At 43.5% G+C, this 20,232-nt stretch overlaps 1 protein-coding gene across 1 annotated transcript in view; it reads right to left on the reverse strand.

The window, feature by feature from the left end:
• The window catches only part of TBCK (TBC1 domain containing kinase), a 516,545-nt gene that overhangs the window by 220,880 nt on the left and 275,433 nt on the right, over positions 1-20,232 (reverse strand). Inside the window, exon 22 of the mRNA XM_075350453.1 lies at positions 9,932-10,093. Coding sequence (XP_075206568.1) covers positions 9,932-10,093 — 162 coding nt within the window. The remainder of the gene's footprint in view (positions 1-9,931; positions 10,094-20,232) is intronic.

The following is a 20,232-nucleotide window of genomic DNA, read 5'->3' on the forward strand; positions in this document are numbered from 1 at the left end:
TTGTGTACAGTTTCTTGGAATTTGAAATGACATTTTGGTCCATAGGCTGGATGAGAAGTATGATATTAGGTGGCAAGAACTTCAGTATGATGAAACTGAACTCCAACAATGTGTCTTCCAAACCAGGAGGATGTGCAGGAACATTGTCCATTAGCAGGAGGCACTTAAGGCGCAACTGATTATCCTGGAGGTATTTTTTCATACTTCGGCCTAACATTTCATTCATCCACTCAATGAAAATTGCCTTTGTGACCCATGCCTTCTTGTTTGCCCTCCACATCACACACAATTTACTTTTAAATCACATTGTTTCTGCTAAACACTCTAGAATTTTCTGAATGGTACAGTAATGGCTTCAGTTTGCAATCACCACTAGAATTAGCACAAAACAAAAGAGTTAGCCTATCTTTCATAGGCTTATGCCCTGGCAGTGCTTTTTCCTCCTGTGTAATCAACGTCCTCTTTGGCATTTTTTTTTTCAAAAGAGGCCAGATTCATCACAGTTGAAGACTTGTTGAGGGATGAATCCTTCATCCTCTATGTAATCTTTGAATTCCGTCACAAATTTTTCTGCGCCAGACTTGTCCGAACTCGCGGCTTCGCCATGCCTAGTAACACTGTGTAAGCCGGTGCGCCTCTTGAATTTATCGAACCAGCCTCTGCTAGCCTTAAAATTACTAAGTGCACTAGAACTTGTCCCAGGATTTTTCTTAATAAAATCAGAATATAGCAGTCTGGCCTTTTCCCATATGATGGCCTCTGAAACAGAATCACCATCTAACTGTTTTTGATTGATCCAGATTAATACCTGTTCAATCTCTTCAATTGTTTGCAATCCCTGTTTTGTTAGCATATTCACGCCTTTCGCTACATTGGCCTCCTTTTTTGCCATGATGGACCTTATTGTGGACGGCAACTTCCTGTACATGCGGCCTAGTTCAGCAATTTTAATGCCACTCTCATATTTCCCAATAATTTCCTTCTTGAACTCTATGGTGTTCCTGGCCTTCTTCTTCAAAGGGCTGCTGGCCCTGGAAACGTTCTTTGGTCTCATGATGGAGCTAAAAGGAAGAGGTTAACTAATTAGCCAACTGATTAGCAAGGGACTCAGCTACAGGGACGTTACTTACAGGGTGATGCTTACACATCACCTCTCTGAGCAGGAAGACACGCAATTCGCCCTTTGCAGTCGCAAAATTATCAGCGTAGTAACGTGGGCATGCAGACGAAGTCAGCTGAAATCCAAAGCAACTGATCCGAACCAAGACAAATTTTCCTCCGAAAAAAATCAACAAAATCTGAAACCGGCGATAACCGATGTCAACGAAAACCGAGGTATTACTGTATGTATCATATTTGCATGGTGCAAAAATACAATGTGTGATTTTGAATTGTTTATAAAATAATTTCGGATCTTGGGAAACTTTAACTAAAAACCCGCTATACCTCCTCCAGAAGTTCTCTGTTTACGGCTGGCTGTATGTGGGCAGAGAGCCAAACCGCCCAATCAGTGGCTTCCAATGGGGTCAGGTCAAGTCTGGGTCCGAAACCGAACTGTATCTAAAGTTCGGCTGCACCTGCCGAACCCGAACTTCAATGACTTTGCTCATCTCTAGTCCTGACTTCAACATTATGAGTTCTCAGGACAAACATACAGTTGTAGTCAATGGTAGACGAAGGAGCCATCAGATCTCTGCTCAACCATTTCAACAGGGTGAAGACTAAAAAAACCTGCAAGGACCTTGAGGCCACCTGACATTTTCAGGACACGTGATGAGTCAACAGAAAGCAGATCAATGCAGCAGGGATATGAAAGGACACATCGGTAAGTGAATGCTGGTGGGGTGGCCACTGTGGGAACTTCATACTTATGGAGCCCTAGACTGAGAGGAGACATAACATGTAGAAGTGACTGTGGAGAAATCATACTGTGGGGGCATTATACTGTGTGGAGACATATGGGGGAATTATAATGTGAGGGGAACTGTAGGAGACATCATATTGGGTGGAGATATAATACTGTGTGTGTGGGCGAGAGTGGGAAAACTATATTGTGTGGGGAGGAACAGAACAATATGGAGAGGAACTGTAGGGATTGTAATGTTTGGGAGAACTGTGCATCATAATGCATGTGTGGAGGAACTTGAGGTATCATACCGTGTGTCTGGGGGAAATGTGGAGGGCATCATACTGTGTGTGGGGGGAAATGAAGGGCATCACACTGTGTGTGAGTGGGTCTGTGGGCATCATACAAATTATGGTGGGCACTGTACGGGCAATGAAACAGGTATTGTACTGTGTGTGAACACTAATTGTCTGCATTAGGAGCAATATTCCTGTGTGGACATGAGCAAGATTAGGCAAAGAGCTTAGAGTAAAAATAGAAATCAGTGTACCGCATTACGCATACCAGCACTACGCTTCTCCCACTGAACTAACTTTCAAAGTTGTGAGATAAAATTACGCGTTTACGCCACCAAAAAGACGTAATGTATGAATGCAGCCTTAATGTCTGTTGCTATTCCAATACAAGATAGTATTAAGGTTTAATTCACTCCTATGACTGGAAGACAGGCTTCCGGAAGGAATAAAGTTCATTTCCTCCTGGCAGCAGGTCTTCCACTGTGAGCAGCTTCAGAACGCTATTAACCTGCAGATTGACCCCATATCTGCAGGTTAAGACTTTTTTTTTTTACCTCACAGGTTCCCTTTAAATAACCTTTGGGGGCAATGCTACATTATCAGATTTCTTTTATTGCTGATTTCCCCTGAACGGAGGATAGCATACTAGCCATAGAAATAAGGCTTCAATCATCTCATCCCCACCCTACCTCATTGTAGATTGTAAGCTCTTATGCGCAGGGTTGCCTTTTTTTTGTTTTGTTTTAATATTGTATCGTCTATAGCTGTTACTTATGTTGTTTGTATATGAACCTCTGAATTGTAAAGTGCTGTGGAATATGTTAGCACTATAGAAATAAACATTATTATTATAGTACAAATTTATACTTATGATTATACTGTGGAGCTGGGCTGCTAAGCCCCAACAGTTAATACATCCTCCGAGTGTTCAAGTGATCTCTAAGGTGGAAACAGGAAGCACTATTACTACTTACTGACCTATATGCACAGTGCTCACTTGACTATAAGGAATACAGGAATGGTAATAAACTGTTGCTGCCGTTTCTAAAGGTAGGTAGTCCTGCTGTCTATTACAAATAGCATCCTATTCCTGCAGCTGCTGAATGTTTCCACATGGCCAAGAATACCATATCAATATTCAAACAAGAAGTCTATACATTTATAATATCAAGGTTTTTAAGTTATTTTTGTTATAGTCCATATCTATTTTAATACAAAACAGTATCCTGCTATCCTACAAGTTCCTAAGCAAAAATGCTTCATGCATACTCTGTATTACAGTGCCTTGCGAAAGTATTCGGCCTCTTTGAATTTTTAAACCTTTTCCCACATTTCAGGCTTCAAACATAAAGATAAAAATTTTTAATGTTATGGTGAAGAATCAACAAGTGGGACACAATTGTGAAGTTGAACGAAATTTACTGCTTATTTTAAACTTTTACAGAAAAGAATAAACTGAAAATTGTGGCGTGCAATATTATTCAGCCATTTAAAGTTAATACTTTCTAGTGCCACCTTTTGCTGAGATTACACCTGGATACGTTTATTTGTGAATTATTGTAGATTTTGCTTTATGTTTGGGATCATTGTCTTGTTGAAAGACAAATCTCCATCCCAGTCTCAGGTCTTTTGCTGACTCAAACAGGTTTTCTTCAAGAATGGTCCTGTATATGGCTCCATCCATCTTCCCATCAGTTTTAACCATCTTCTCTGTCCCTGCTGAAGAAAAGCAGGCCCGAATCATGATGCTGCCACCACCATGTTTGACAGTGGGAATGGTGTGTTCAGGGTGATGAGCTCTGTTGCTTTTATGCCAAACATATCGTTTGGCATTGTGCCCAAAAGTTCAATTTTGGTTTCATCTGACCAGAGCACTTTCTTCCACATGTTTGGTGGCTTGTGGCAAACTTTAAATGACACTTTTTATGGATATCTTTGAGAAATGGCTTTCTCCTTGCCACTCTTCCATAAAGGCCAGATTGGTGCAGTGTACGACTGATTGTTGTCCTATGGACCGACTCTCCCACATCAGCTGTAGATCTCTGCAGTTCAACAGAGTGATCATGGGCCTCTTGGCTGAATCTCTGATCAGTCTTCTTCTTGTTTGAAATGAAATTATTGAGTGATCGCCAAGTCTTGGTAGATTTGCAGTGGTATGATACTCCTTCCATTTCAATATGATTGCTTGCACAGTGGTTCTTGGGATGATTAACCTTGTGGAAATCTTTTTGTAACCAAATCCGGTATTAAACGTCTCCACAACAGTATCACAGACCTGCCTGTTGTGTTCCTTGATCTTCATGAAGCTCTCTGTGCTTTAAACAGAACACTGAGACTATTACAGAGCAGGTGTATTTATACGGAGACTTGATTACAAACAGGTGGCTTATATTTATCATCATCAGTCATTTAGGACAACATTGGTTAATTTAGTGATCCTCAATGAACTTCTGGAGTGAGTTTGTTGCACTGAAAGTAAAGGAGTCAAATAATATTGCAGGCCCCAATTTTCAGTTTGTTCTTTTTTACAAAAGTTTAAAATAAGCAATACATTTCGTTCAACTTCACAATTGTGTCCCACTTGTTGATTCTTCACCATAACATTAACATTTTTATCTTTATGTTTGAAGCCTGAAATGTGGGAAAAGGTTAAAAAAATTCAAGGGGCCCGAATACTTTCGCAAGGTACTGTACATTGTGTAGCTTGTGGTTCTCTGCAAAAATTGAAACTTATATATAATTAATCACATCCTCAGTACTATTATTAAGGTAGAAGTTGGGTTCAAGTGGCAAAGTATAGCAAGTGAGAGACAAATGTCTGGAGGATGTGCCTTTCAGGTGGAAGGCACACCAACCAGTGATGTCATTTGGTTGTGCCCATCAGGAGACAGTAATCCATCGGCACCCCGCTAGCATTGACACAACTGACCATATTATACGTGAGTGCTGGAAGGAAACAAGGGAATTACATTCTTCCACAGGATCTCTTTATAAACCTTCAAAATAGGGATGGGAAACGTACTGATAGGAGGAGTATACCATTCTCACTAGACATATACTTTGACAAGGTGATCTACTTGCTATATTTGTATTTTTGTTTCTATGTGGGTCTTATTATTGTGTGGGTCTTTGAGATGATAAATATACCACTCTAACCATTAGGCTATGTGCCCACGTTGCGTTCTGTCCCTGCAGAAATTTCTGTAGCGATTTGAGCAGCACACGGACGCTTCAAATCGCTGCAGAAACAGTGCGTACTGAAAAGCCGATTTCATGCGCTCTGGATGCAGCCCCTCCCATAGACAGAGCGGGGGCTGCATGCAAAGCGCACAAAAGAAGTGACATGTCACTTCTTAGAACGCAGCACTTCGGCAGCAGCCGAAGCGCTGCGTGCTAATATGCCACGTGGGCATGGATAATGCACAATCTTCATAGATTTTGCTGGGGACGCAGGATGCATGCAGTTACGCTGCGGTGCAGAACGCAGCATAACTGCATGAAAATACGCTATGTGGGCACATAGCCTTAGTGGACGAATTCTCAGACTATTGTGATATATAGGGTTTTTCTTTTTAGAATCTATTGTGGTTCATTCTCTGGGACAAATAACACACATTTTTGAATTAACTGCTGGTTTTATCTTTGGGATTGATAACACAACCTACAACATTCTGACAATTCTGCCTTGAGAATTTAAATCTTATACGAATTTGGCACGTGTGGATTAGATTCTGGATGTATTTACTTAATATAATGATATTAGAATTCCCTCTATTCACGATTTTATTATAGGGATTGTATCGGAGTAATTAGAGAAAGTCGACAAGGGGTGTCATTATCATCCATCCTCGAGTCCCAACCTCTGTGTACAGGTAGCTTGGAGATAGGGCAAGCTGCCCCACAATTAGTTATCTACATCTACAGTATACCACGAAGTGGCCTACACACATTGACAGCCAGATTCTTTTTTCGTGTCTGCACAAAGATCGAAGGACAGTAAGACAGTAGCAAAAAGACAAAAAAAGCCCCCACTTCCTGTAAACCGTCTCGGCATTTCTGCTGCTATGATACGGATTATAGGTGACAAAAAGAAGTGGGCTGTACATTAGACAGTAGAGACACCCAGTGGCTGACATTCTGGAGAGGATGTCACTTTTCAGGGATTATTTTTTTATTATTAATATATATCTATAGAGCACCATTCATTCCATGGTGATGTACATGAGAAGGGGTTACATACAAAATACCTATAAATGTTACAGTAGACAGACTGGTACAGAAGGGATATGACATCAAACCACTGGTTTGCAGCATTTGGTGGTTGAACCTTGCAGGTATCACACCATTACTGGCCCTGATATTTGTAACCCATGCTTGGCCCCCTGAAGAGACACTGATTGTGACGAAACGCGTCGGGAGGCATGTGGGGCTTTATTTACAAGGACAACAACAGGTTCAACTGTGGACCGTCCTTGTCAGGACGGGAGTCAAAGGGGGTTAGGGTGAGTTTATCCCAACCTGGAATCCAAGCCTAATATTGACCCTGTCAGCAAGAGATGCTGTGATAAGCATTAGAAGATCGTCTGAATGGGTGAGATCTTTCTTTTTTGTGCTTAATTTATGTGTTGATAACAGATAAAAGGGGATATATGTCCTTAGTTTTGTGGTGCCCTCTGTGAAGCCACACTTAGGAAATATATATCCTTTTATCCTTTTGCTTGTGGTGTCGTGTGTGGAGCCACACTTATTGTATATCCATTTTATGTGATCCTGGTCTAAACATAGTGGGACTACTGTCCTTATTATATTGGTTATATACTATCCACTGATAGTGCAGACCTAAAATGTTTTCAACACAATTATTTGGCTGTCCCTCTGATTACCTTGCCCAAGGGACATAATTTCAGCCCCTTTGAGAATTGTACACAGCTTTGGGCGATGTGTGAGTTGTGACTTGCAGGGTCAAACCCTTTTCTATTTTAATATTGCTTAGTTTTTGTTTTAAATGCATAGAATAAAGGTTAAATTTTAATATACCCTAATAAATCAATCTTCACTCAAAGTTTTCTACTTTGATAAATCAGAGCCAAAGTTTTCTAAGATTTGTTGTATTTGCCAGAATTACAAAGTGTTTTCACCAGATATCTGATGTCAAATATTTTGAAAAGATGTACAGTGTTTGAAACTTTTGCCTTTTTCATGACAGTCCCGGTCAGGTCTGCCAAGATGGGTGGAGCATGGGCGCGACAGCGTGCGGCAATATCCACTTGACAGATTCTTCAAAAGTTATGTGTAACTTATGACAGTTTTCCCTATGTGGAGTAAAACACCAATGATGCGCCATTCTTCGAGTAGCCTTAATGTATTAGATACATCTTAGTCCTGCATGGCCATTGTTAAGACTAGTGTATGAAATGGCAGCATTAATTAATTGGGCCCTTTGTCTCTAACACTGGTTTTTTTCTCCCTAACTCATTAGAAAGTAAAAAAAAATCAAGGCAGTTTGAACAGTAATTATTTTTTCAGATTTTGAATCTATATATTCCAAATAAATACATAAATAAATATTCTACCTAGCATATAAATAGATATTTACCCAAGCCTGAAGAAGGCAATGTGATGCATATGTCCTGAGTAGTTAATAAACTTCAAATTATTTGTACAAAAGAAAAACGGTATTATGGACTGAACTACTGTCAATATTCACCTGTCAATAAAGCGCACATTCTGGAATGGGATAGCCGGAAATTAACAGGATATGTCAAATAATCATGTAAACAAGATCTGATTTAAGAAATATTCACCGTTTTCTCCCCAAGACCAAATAATAAAACATACTACTCAAGTATATCAGGTATATTGGATTAATTTCCTCTCTGAACTGGACAAAGAATTCAAGTTGGGACATTGTGGTTCTTCAGAGACAGGAATTTGTCCTCGGGAGTAATAGCAGTGCTAGTCCACAGCTGACTGCTATCCTTCCTGATATGCTGCAGGCAACACACCTTCCATACGGCAAGAATAAACAGATGTATGGACGGAAATTTATGGTACTGTCAGGCGCATCAACTATTGGGTGCCTGCACACATCACGCAGTGAAGCAAGCCTGTGCGTTGTGGTTGTTGTTTCACGGACGACACATCCAAGCATCACATTATTCGGCTGAGCACCGCGATTACCCGAGCACACTGATGCTTGATCGAGTACCTAACAGTGTTGGACCCATCACTAATTGATCAAATAAGTACATGGCACATCAGGCTAGCCATTACTCTCCTACAGTAAAATACATGAATTCATGATATGAAGAATGTTGTGATGTTTAAATGGGTAATCATGAAAAACTTATTCTAGTGTTCAATTGGAGATATCCTTGTGATTTCTGGTGATTCATAGTGTAATCAGCATCGAACCTTAGAGTGCATTTACACTGACTGAATATTGTGAATGATTCCTTCCCGCTAATCGCCAAGTGTAAACAGATTGCCTATCACTTGCCAAAAGATCAAAATGCTCATTGTTTGGGGGAAATTATTTCAAAGCTTGCTTAAAAATATTTTTCACAACAGCACATATTTCTATGTAAATAGGCATGTACAGAGGAGAATAATTACAGTTTATGTGTATAGAATGATCTGATAGTGATTGTTCTGTGTTCATGGGAAATGTGGTTGGTCTGTCTTAACAGGATATAGCGGTCTCAAGTTGGAAACTGTAAATGCACCAAAAGAAATATGGATCACAGAAGTCACAGAAGTTTTAAAAAAATAAGTATCATAAGAACATCCTAACCAGTAAAAAATTGTGAAGTGCAGGTGGAACGCCACTTCGTACCAGTCAGCAAACAGTCAAAATGAATAAACAATGTAGCACTTAAAAAGATAGCGTCAAAACATGTGAGGTGTTTACTCCACCGAAGCCTGATAAAAGCAAAACATGGTTGAAATGTAACAGGGTTTTTTTGGCGTAAAATGGAACCCACTTGTTTTGACACTATCTTTTTGAGTGCTGTGATACTTTCTTCTATTTACTTTTTTTAAAAGAACTAATTTTTTGGCTATGATAGCATAAAATTAACCAGCATATATGACCACTACATATCCTAACTGAACAACAGAACCACTGTTATCCGAATATACCAAAGCTGTTGCTTGTAATAAGCAATCAAAATAATTCTAAACTGTACTGGAGAAATCAAAAATAAGTCGATATGGACAACAAACTGCCTGATATGGACAACAAGACCATCTTTTCTCAACAGTGATACGTGGGCCTAATGTTCTGCAACTCCCTTAATACGCAAGGTCAAGTTATCTTGTGTCCAGTTGATAGGCCCCAACTTGCTGATTGCTGGCAGTCATGTTCGGCATTCGGTCCACTCATTGTAAATGTGGTTGCTGAAGAAAGCAGAGAACAGCGCCCGGCTGTCTACAAAATTCCCATAGCCAATGGATGAAGAGGAGGTTCACTATATGCACCTCTGCTCTATGGAAGAGAGGGCTGCAGAACCTGATTCTCAGGGCCCCAAAGCTCTGAAATGAGGATTGCTGGGGGTCCCATTTGTCAGATCACCCCTTTGAATAGGGCATAACTTGATATTTTTGGGTGGTATAACTATTTAAATATTCGCGAGCATGCTACTTCAAATATGGATGCATCTTATAGAGGAACAGTACATGGATGCATCCAAACCATAAATGTAGAGTTGACAAATAATAATCTATCAGTTGTTCATGGGGCTTTATCAGATGAGATCAAGTTCATTTCAATTTATGGGCAATGTCATACCTGGTAAATCTGAAAATAGCAGAATGCATTCATTAAATCCATTAGCAAGAAGCCGGACTCTCAGCTGCTGCAAAATAGCCACTCCAATACAGAAAGGAAACGAGGCGTTCCCCAAGAGCAGTGTGTCCCACAAGTGGAAGATCTTGTGCAGAGGGAAAACATCTGTAAGACAAGAAGATAGATAATGGGCAAAGAATAATGTAACATATATGTAAAATATTCAATGTACATTCAGTTAAGTATCAAATAACAGGGAACCGGTCACATTGTACATGTAGTCCAATCTGTGGACAGCATGGTATAGAGAAGGAGAAGTGGAGCAGAACGATATATAGGTTTATAGGAAAAGATTCAGTATAATGTGTGATTTATTGATTGAAATCATTGTTGATTGTCTGCAGATGAGTCCAGTGGGCGATGCTACTTAGTGATTGACAGTCTTCTCTGTATGAATGTGCATTCAGTGATAATTGTCAGTGATTGAGTAGCACCGCCCACTGGACGTTTTCCACAAAAATGTATATCAATCTGCTCAGCTCATCCTGCTCTATAAGATCCAATCTAAAGATGAGATAACATTTTCAACATGACATGTTCCCTTTACGTACACTAACAATATTGGATTAAAAAAAAAGTTCTTGCCCACAAAAAAACAAATACATTGATACATTTTTATAAATGGAGGAAATATCTACCAGTAATTGACTGGATTGAGCTGTAAATATTTTAAGCTCACCCCTCATTTCTCTTGATTCATTTTTTAAGAAATATTTCTTCTTTATAAAATAATAATTCTAAAGTATTTCTTCCTTTAACTCTGCAATACTCCTTTATGCCTCCTGGACATTTCTGAATAATGTGACGAGGACCGTGTGCAGTGACAGACCTCCAACTCGTACACCCAAATGTTAATTTATTCATCTATATATATAATTGCCTTATTCTGTCTGTCTGTCTGTCTGTCATGCTTCAAAATTGTGTCCTTCCGGTGACATTGTGTCCTTACGGTGACACAAAGCTGATTGGCCGCTGGGCTCGCCATGGCCCCGCCCCCCACACGGATTGGCCAGCCGCTCGCCCAGGCTCCGACCCCCCCCACAGATTGGCCTCTCGCCCCGGCACCCTGCAGGCATTGGCAACTCGGCCACGCCACGCCCCGCCCCCATCACGCAATGGACGCTAGCTCTGCTCCCCTCCCCCCTCCCGCGCATTCTCCGAACTGACACGGTCACAGCTCCCAGGTGAGTACTGTACAACCCCCCCCCCAACGGGAGCCCACATAAGCGTACGCCGCCAACCCAGCCGACACTTACCCTCGCATTGCTGGCCTTGCCGCCGTATGCTGGTGTGGGCTCCCGTGCGAGTGGGGGACGTGATGCGCTGGTAACCATGCTTACCATAGTTACCAGCACATCAAGGTCCTGCAGCGGCGGAAGATCCACACGCACACACATAACAGCACACACACACACATACACACACATCAGATCACACTCACTCTCACACACACCTCACACACACATCGCATCCACACACTCACAGCATCCGGCGATATCGCTTGCTTCTCGGCCTCGATACTGTGCTGCTGTGACCTTCCAGGACCTGACGGAGGATCACATGGCCAGAAGCATGTGGTATCTCCGGATGTTGTGAGTATCAGCGTGTATGTGCGATTTCGTCAGTGTCTGTGTGTGTGAGTGTATGCGATCGGGTGTGTGTGAGTGTATGCGATCGGGTGTGTATGAGTGTATGCGATCGGGTGTGGGTGAGTGTATGCGATCGGGTGTGTGTGAGTGTATGCGATCGGTTGTGTGTGTGAGTGTATGCGATCGGTTGTGTGTGTGAGTGTATGCGATCGTGTGTGTGTGAGTGTCGGCAGAGGAGCACAGCGTGCTGGAGGAGGCTGGGAGCAGAGAGGCTGATCTTGGGGAAGGCTGGGAGGGGGAGGCTGATGCTGGGGGAGACTGGGAGGGGAAGGATGATGCTGAAGGAGGCTGGGAGGAGAGAGGCTGATCCTGGGGAAGGCTGGGAAGGGGAGGCTGATGCTGGGGGAGGCTGGAAGGAGAGAGGCTGATGCTGGGGGAGGCTGATGCTGGGGGAGGCTGGGAGGACGGAGGCTGGGAGGAGAGAGGCTGATCCTGGGGAAGGCTGGGAGAAGGAGGCTGATGCTGGGGGAGGCTGGAAGGAGAGAGGCTGATGCTGGGGGAGGCTGGAAGGAGAGAGGCTGATGCTGGGGGAGGCTGATGCTGGGGGAGGCTGGGAAGACAGAGAGGCTGGGAGGAGAGAGGCTGATGCTGGGGAAGGCTGGGAGGAGAGAGGCTGATGCTGGGAACAGAGAGGAGAGGCTGATGCTGGGAGGAGAGGCTGATGCTGGGATGAGAGAGGCTGATCCTGGGGAAGGCTGGGAGGGGGAGGCTGAGAGAAGAGAGGCTGATGCTGAGGGAGACTGAGGCTGGGGTAGGCTGGGAGGAGAGAGGCTGATGCTAGGGACAGAAAAGGCTGATGCTGGGCGGATGGACCACGTTTGGGAGTGCGCAGCATGGAGGATAGACCACGTTTGGGAGTGCGCAGCATGGAGGATGGAGCACGTTTGGGAGTGCGCAGCATGGCGGATGGAGCACGTTTGGGAGTGAGCAGCATGGCGGATGGAGCACGTTTGGGAGTGCGCAGCATGGCGGATGGACCACGTTTGGGAGTGCGCAGCATTGCGGATGGACCACGTTTGGAAGTGCGCAGCATGGCGGATGGACCACGTTTGGGAGTGCGCAGCATGGCGGATGGAGCACGTTTGGGAGTGCGCAGCATGACGGATGGAGCACGTTTGGGAGTGCGCAGCATGGCGGATGGAGCACGTTGGGGAGTGCGCAGCATGCCGGATGGTGCACGATAGGGAGTGCGCAGTATGGCGGATGGAGCACGTTTGGGAGTGCGCAGTATGGCGGATGGAGCAAGTTGGGGAGTGCGCAGCATGGCGGATGGAGCACGTTTGGGAGTGCGCAGCATGGCGGATGGACCACGTTTGGGAGTGCGCAGCATGGCGGATGGAGCACGTTTGGGAGTGCGCAGCATGGCGGATGGAGCACGTTTGGGAGTGCGCAGCATGGCGGGTTGAGCACGTTTGGGAGTGCGCAGCATGGCGGATGGAGCATGATGGGGGTGCGCAGCATGGCGGATGGAGCACGTTTGGGAGTGCGCAGCATGGCGGATGGAGCACGTTTGGGAGTGTGCAGCATGGCGGATAGAGCACGATGGGGAGTGCGCAGCATGGCGGATGGAGCACGTTTGGGAGTGCGCAGCATGGGGGATGCAGCACGATGGGGAGTGCGCAGTATGGCGGATGGAGCACGTTTGGGAGTGCGCAGCATGGCGGATGGACCACGTTTGGGAGTGCGCAGCATGGCGGATGGAGTATGTTTGGGAATGCGCAGCATGGGGGATGCAGCACGATGGGGAGTGCGCTGCATGGGGGATGGAGCACGATGGGGGGTGCGCAGCATGGGGGATGGAGCACGTTTGGGAGTGCGCAGCATGGCGGATAGAGCACGATGGGGAGTGCGCAGCATGGCGGATGGAGCACGTTTGGGAGTGCGCAGCATGGGGGATGCAGCACGATGGGGAGTGCGCAGTATGGCGGATGGAGCACGTTTGGGAGTGTGCAGCATGGCGGATGGACCACGTTTGGGAGTGCGCAGCATGGCGGATGGAGCACGTTTGGGAGTGCGCAGCATGGGGGATGCAGCACGATGGGGAGTGCGCAGCATGGGGGATGGAGCACGATGGGAGGTGCACACCTCCCCCCAACACACACACACACACACACACGCGCACTGCACAACACACACACACTGGGAACCACAAACAACGCCCTACACAGACACCCACACACACAGACAACGCTGCACACACAACACCCAACACACAAACACCGCAGCACACACAAATATACGCACATACCGCACAACACACACATTGCTCAAAACATACCTCCCCCCAAAACACACCACACACACACAAACCGCACAACACACACACACACACAACGCTACAGACACACAGCGCTCCACAAACAACGCAACACACGCAACACACATACAACACCGCTCTCACCCCCCGCCACACCCAGAACATGTACAGCGCCGTACACAAACACTTGGTAACTACACACAACAACATCTATATATATATATATAACAAAAATCATACATGAACTACACAATACGTAAATTCTAGAATACCCGATGCGTAGAATCGGGCCACCTTCTAGTACACTTATAAGAGGCGTAACAGCGGTATGGCACAAAAGAGTAAGAAAAGTGTTCCAGAAATGTGAGGTTGGATTATTATTTCTTTAGTAAAACAGAAATGACTGGAGAACTCAAAGAAGCCTTTTTAGAGCAGATCTCCAAGCAACATACTCTTTTGTATATTTTTTTTTACACTGGCTTAAGTAAAAGCTACATATCAGTGTTTTACATCTAGTGGAGTGATAGCTTATTTCCAGTGTATTTAATAAAAAGAAACACAGCAGGAAATAGCCCCAAAACCGCTAGTATTAAAATGAGAACAGAAAGTTAATGAGCACAATATTTCACTTTTTACAACAGCCATTTATATTTTAAGAGCCGCTCTTTCAGACTTGCAACCATATTGGAATCTTTGGAGTTTGGAGCAATTGCAACTTCAGAATTACACTTGAGGGACGGTGTTGATGACCCTATGTTAACCGATAAAGTTTAGCAAAAATTCACTGTTGGACCGCGTTGGTTTGTATGTGTCCATTCTTCCTGTAATCCTCCATGTTCAGCTGATTATTTTGCTGAAAGCTTAAATCTGCAACATGAAGAACTAATAACACCCAGTGATGAAGGGGACATACATGTTTTTGGGTTTTTTTTTACTGTGAAGTAGCCTTTCTCCATACTCTTTTCTCCATTATATCAATTGATCATAAGTGGAAGCTCAAATGGGATGAAAACGTTTGGAAAATACATATAATAAAATTTAAATAAAAAAAAAGAAAAAAGAAAAATTGTCCTGGCACTCAGAAGAAAACACAACCTGAACATCTCAGTGGTGCACAGCAATGATAAATAGAAATTTTAGAAGAGAGTTGCAAAACATATATTTAGGCTATGTGCACACGGTGCGTTCTTCCTTGCAGATTTTAATCAATACTGCAAGGAAAAATGCATCCCAGAAAAGTCTAGGAGAATCGTGACTTGCTGTGCACATGTTGCTTGTTTTTTCCTTGCAGATTTTGTTGCAAAAAAAGAAGCAGCATGTCAATTGGTTCTGCAATTTTTTCTGCGTTTCTATAATCCCCTGCTGTGCTTTATCACTACAGTGCATTGTAGCGCAGCACTTTGCCTCACACTGTGCATACAACATGGTGACGTCCCAGGCTCACTATGGCAGCGATCGGGTCACTGTGATCACATTACAGGGACCTGATCACCAGGAAGAGGTCAGTGATTCCTCTCCCTGCCTCCTGAATCCTGCAATCGCATTGATCATAGCATTCAGTGGGTTAAACTGCCGTGAGCGACGCGGGCACCGCTCTGTGTAGTGAGAACTGGGGACCCGGTACAACACCTGAACCCCTGCAAGCGCCATAACTTTAAAATAAAAAAAAGCACAAAAAAGCATGAAAAAAAAGTGTGCCAATGTACATTTTTTCAGCTGCTTTTTTGCTGCCAAAACATGCTTTTTACGTGCTGAAAAGAAGCACACAAAAAAAACCAACCTGCGTACATAGCCACTTCAGCATTTCCGCTACAGTGGTGCTTTACATCAAGTCCCCTGAACCTGTTTGATACTCACCTTCCGGTGTCTCCATCTGTTTTTAGCGTAGCTCCGGTCAGTGTCCAGTTATTTGTGACCTGCCGGATGCTCCAGTGTTTCATAGAGCAAGCCAAAGGTCACAACTCAATATAAGTCTATGAGACCCTCATTCTGGCTCTCATACACTTGTATTGAGCGCTTGTGACGTAAGTTCTGCCTTCAGGCCAGTAAGAAATCCCAGACACTTGATGGCACCATGGGAATGGAGTGTTGTCGAAAAAAGGATACTTAGGCGGGCTTTACACGTTGCGACATCGCTACCGATGTATCGTCGGGGTCATGTCGTTGTGGTGCCCATCCGGCGCCAGTAGCGACATTGCAATGTGCAAATCCTAGGTGCGACGATGAACGAGTGCAAAGTGTAAAAAATTGCTGATCTGTGTCACATCTTTCATTTCCATAATGTCATTACTGCTGCAGATACGATGTTGTTTGTCGTTCCTGCAGCACCACACATCGCTGTGTGTGTAACCGCAGGAACGACAAACATCTTCTTACCTGCGTCCACCGGCAATGCGGAAGGGAGAAGGTGGGCGGGATGTTATGTCCCGCTCATCTCCACCCCTCCGCTTCTATTGCCCGGCCGCTTAGTGACGTTGCGTAGGAGGGATTGTTTGGCGGTCACAGCGACGTCACCGACCAGGTATGTGCGTGTGAAGCTGCCGTAGCGATAATGTACGGCAGCAAGCACCAGATATCACATGTACGACGGGGGCGGGTGCTATCGTGCTCAACATCGCTAGCAATTGCTAGTGATGTCGCAGCGTGTAAAACCCGCCTTAGCGCACCGCTCCAATGATGAGCACACATCAAAGCACTGGAATGGTACTTTAAAATATGAATTGCAGCACTCACCAATATGTTATCATTCGGCAAACTTAAATCCAAAGCCATTAAAATACAGTGAGGAGGCACGTGGAATACCCTACATACAAAGGCAACAGCTATTTCATGCCTGATATCGCTTCATCAAGGAATAAAGTTTGGTGAATATTATCATACTGGTGAGTACCGTAGTCACGTCCCCAAACGCTATTAACCTGCATATATTGGGTTAATCTATCGGTTTATAGTGTCCCAAAGCTGCTTGGCTGCCGAACTGAAAGCCTGGCTGCAGCACTGAAAGCCTGGCTGCAGCACTGAAAGCCTGGCTGCAGCACTGAAAGCCTGGCTGCAGCACTGAAAGCCTGGCTGCAGCACTGAAAGCCCGTCTCTACCGGGAGGAAGGGAAGTTTTCTTTGTACCTTCCAGAAGCCCCCTCCTTTCAATCATAGAGGCGCTGTTGCAGTGGCTTTAGTCAGGGCTCAATATTTAGAGAGTGGCATCTGTAATAATGCCCCAGTACTGACTGACAGCCGACACAGTACTGATACTCTGTTGAGCTAGCTGTCAGTCAGTGTCAGACAGTGGTTAAAGTCTTTGCTCACTACGTACAGAGCAGTGAATGAGCTGTTCCAGCCCCACCTCTAGAACTGAAAGCTGAAGACTGGCAGAAGGCATAACGTTTGAGTGTGGTGGACAGCTATTAACCTGCAGATTGAGAATGTTTTGGAATGTGACAGTTTCCCTTTAATATATATCTGGCAACAAAAATAAACACACACGTAAAACAACATAACTCTAGGACCCAAGTGCAAACATTGATGTGCGTTCACATAATCAAGAGACATTGGAGAACATGCCTAGCCTGTGCCGGGGCTCTCTTCTCACCGGCTGCACAGCAGTTTCCTCCTTAGGGATTTTAGTGCTTTTACCTTTTTATACATATAAAAAAGATGACTATAATCCCTTTTCAGCTAAAACACAAAAAAATCCCAACTCAATAGGATTGCCCTTTTAAGATCTTCTAAAAGAGAAAAGTAATGCGTGTAAATTCCAGGCAGTGCATTTCATTCAAAGCTCAGGAGTATAGCAAGAATTTCACAATTGATATTCCGAAGCTTCTGCTTGCTGCCCTGTTGTAACCTCAAGAGCAATCGGCACATTTCTGCTACATATGCTGTTGCATCTCACAAGACTCAAAAGGCCAGAGCATCTTTTATCTCCTCTTATTAATGCTGCTCATCACATCCCTGCTTCCTTGCCTTGCACAAATGAACACAGAGGTGAGAGTTCACTGTTGGTATACAATGGAGTTGCCCTTACAACCACAGAAATTAATTTTTCTTCCAGTGTGGGAAAATAGGAAGGACAAGAGTTCAATCATTATGTCAGTGTTCAATCATTAATGTAGAAGATTCCTTGAAGGGAATTCAGCTTTCCTGAACATTTCCACATCTTAAAAACAGGAATGTGCTTTGGGAAATTAACTAGTACATGAAATCTTCCTCTTCCTATGTGTTCTGCATTGTAAATCTGCAGCGACTCAATCATTCCACTTCTCAGTAAAATGTCTATTATCAACGATATACCGCACATATAATGGAAAATTGTATAGCAGATAACCTAATTTTCTAGGTATCTGTACCACTTTCCCAACATGGCCATTTTCTGTTTTTGAATTTTCATTTTTTGTCTCTTTCCAAAAGCCATAATATTTTTATTCCCATATGTAAATGAAAGCTTATTTTTTGGAGAGATGAGTTGAACTTTTGATTGACACCATTCATTTTACCACTTAGTGTACTGCAAAACGGGGGCAAAATGAATAGTGTGTAGAAATTGTAAAAAAAAAAAAAACCCTCCTGTTTTTGGGAATTGTTTTTATTGCGCACATTGTATGGAAAAATGACCAGGTAAAATGATTCTCTTCATCAGTACGATTACTGCGATACTAAACGTGATTAGCTTTTATTTATTATTATAGTGGTCAAAAAATGTTTTTAAAATTAAAAAATTAAAAATGCCATTGTTGCCTTTTTACAACACCAGTTATGTTTTAATTTTTTAGTTGATGGTGCTGTGTGAAGCCTCATTTTTTGCGGGGCAGGTTGACATTTTTATTGATACCATTTGGGATACCTACAACATTTTGATCACTTTTTAAAGCTTTCCAGCGCTTCTACGGGTCCTATTTGATAGGACCCGTAGAAGTGCTTGGAAGCGCAGAAAGGCCATCGTCCACACACTCTCTGCATCTTCTTCTTATATGAAGCCCAAATAAAGAAAGACATTTTATACTGCTGGTAAATGCCCGCTCTTTCTTCTTGTTCTTGAATGTTTAATAATGACAGGAGAGGCCAGTAGTAGACTCAATATGACTGGGAATGTCATAATACAGATTCTCCAGTCCTTAGCAGCTTACAATGGATTTCTATGCAGTCAAGTGGGTGTCATGATTGAACTTTTAATGGAAGCCAGGCAGCTGTTATCAGGGGAGCCCCAAAAGGTAAATGGTAAAAAGTGCTTGAATTGTATGGTCCGGCTACCAATATAATACATAGGGAATTTAAATAACTCTGTATGAACTGGTCACCAGCCAGTATGTGTACAAGTACATGTACTGTACAGAGGTCTATTAAGTGCATGGAAGCTGTAAACAAATGACAAAAAGGACCAGATTTGTAAAAAAAATTTTGTGAGGGCAACAGGAAAAGTTAGAAGTGAAGTGAGATGATAGGTCAGTCTAAAAAAAATGTGTTTTTTAGAGCACGCTTAAAACTGTAAGTATTAGGCATTATCAAATTGTTCTGGATAGTGCATTCCAGAGAACTGGCGCAGCTCATGAGAAGTCTTGGCTATGGGAGTGGGAGGTTTGGCTCAAAGGATGTCAGTCTTAGGTCATTAGCAGAATGGAGGGCATGGATCGGATAATAGACAGAAATGAGGTAAGAGATGTAACGTGGTACAGAACTGTGGAGAGTTTTGTGGAGAGAGTGATAAGTTTATATTGTACTCTGTAGCGGATGGGAACAAGTGCAAAGACTGGCACAGGGTAGAAGAATCGGTTTGGTGGTTAGAGAGGACTGTAACCCTGGCTGCTGCATTCCGGATGGATTTGAGAGAGGACAGTTTAGTAAAAGGGAGACAGATTAGTAGAGAGTTGCAATAGTCCAGACGAGAATGAATAAGAGCGACAGTGGGAGTTATTGCAGAGTCAACAGTAAGAAAATGTAAAATTCTAAAGAGGTTTTTGAAGTGGAGGTGACATGGGCGAGTGAGTGATCGGATGAAGGGAGTGAAGATAGTGATCGGATATAGGGAGTGAGATAGGAGTCAAATATAACCCAAGGCAGTGGGCGTGCTGCTGGGAAGTGACAGTCGAACCACACACAGAAATAGCAATATTGGGTTTATGAAGGTTAGTAGAGCGAGAAAACATGAAAAGTTCCGTTTTTGACAGATTCTGTTTTAGATACAGGGAGGCCATGATGTTAGAGACAGCAGACAGACAATCACTGGTATTTTGTAGTAATGCGAGTGTGATGTCAGGAGCAGATGTGTCATCAGCATATATATGGTATTGAAAACCAAATCTGCTGATGGTTTATCCAATAGGGGCAGTGTACAGAGAGAAGAAA

The sequence above is a fragment of the Anomaloglossus baeobatrachus genome, chromosome 1 (genome assembly GCF_048569485.1).
Source record: "Anomaloglossus baeobatrachus isolate aAnoBae1 chromosome 1, aAnoBae1.hap1, whole genome shotgun sequence".
In the NCBI taxonomy this organism is placed as follows: Eukaryota; Metazoa; Chordata; class Amphibia; order Anura; family Aromobatidae; genus Anomaloglossus; species Anomaloglossus baeobatrachus.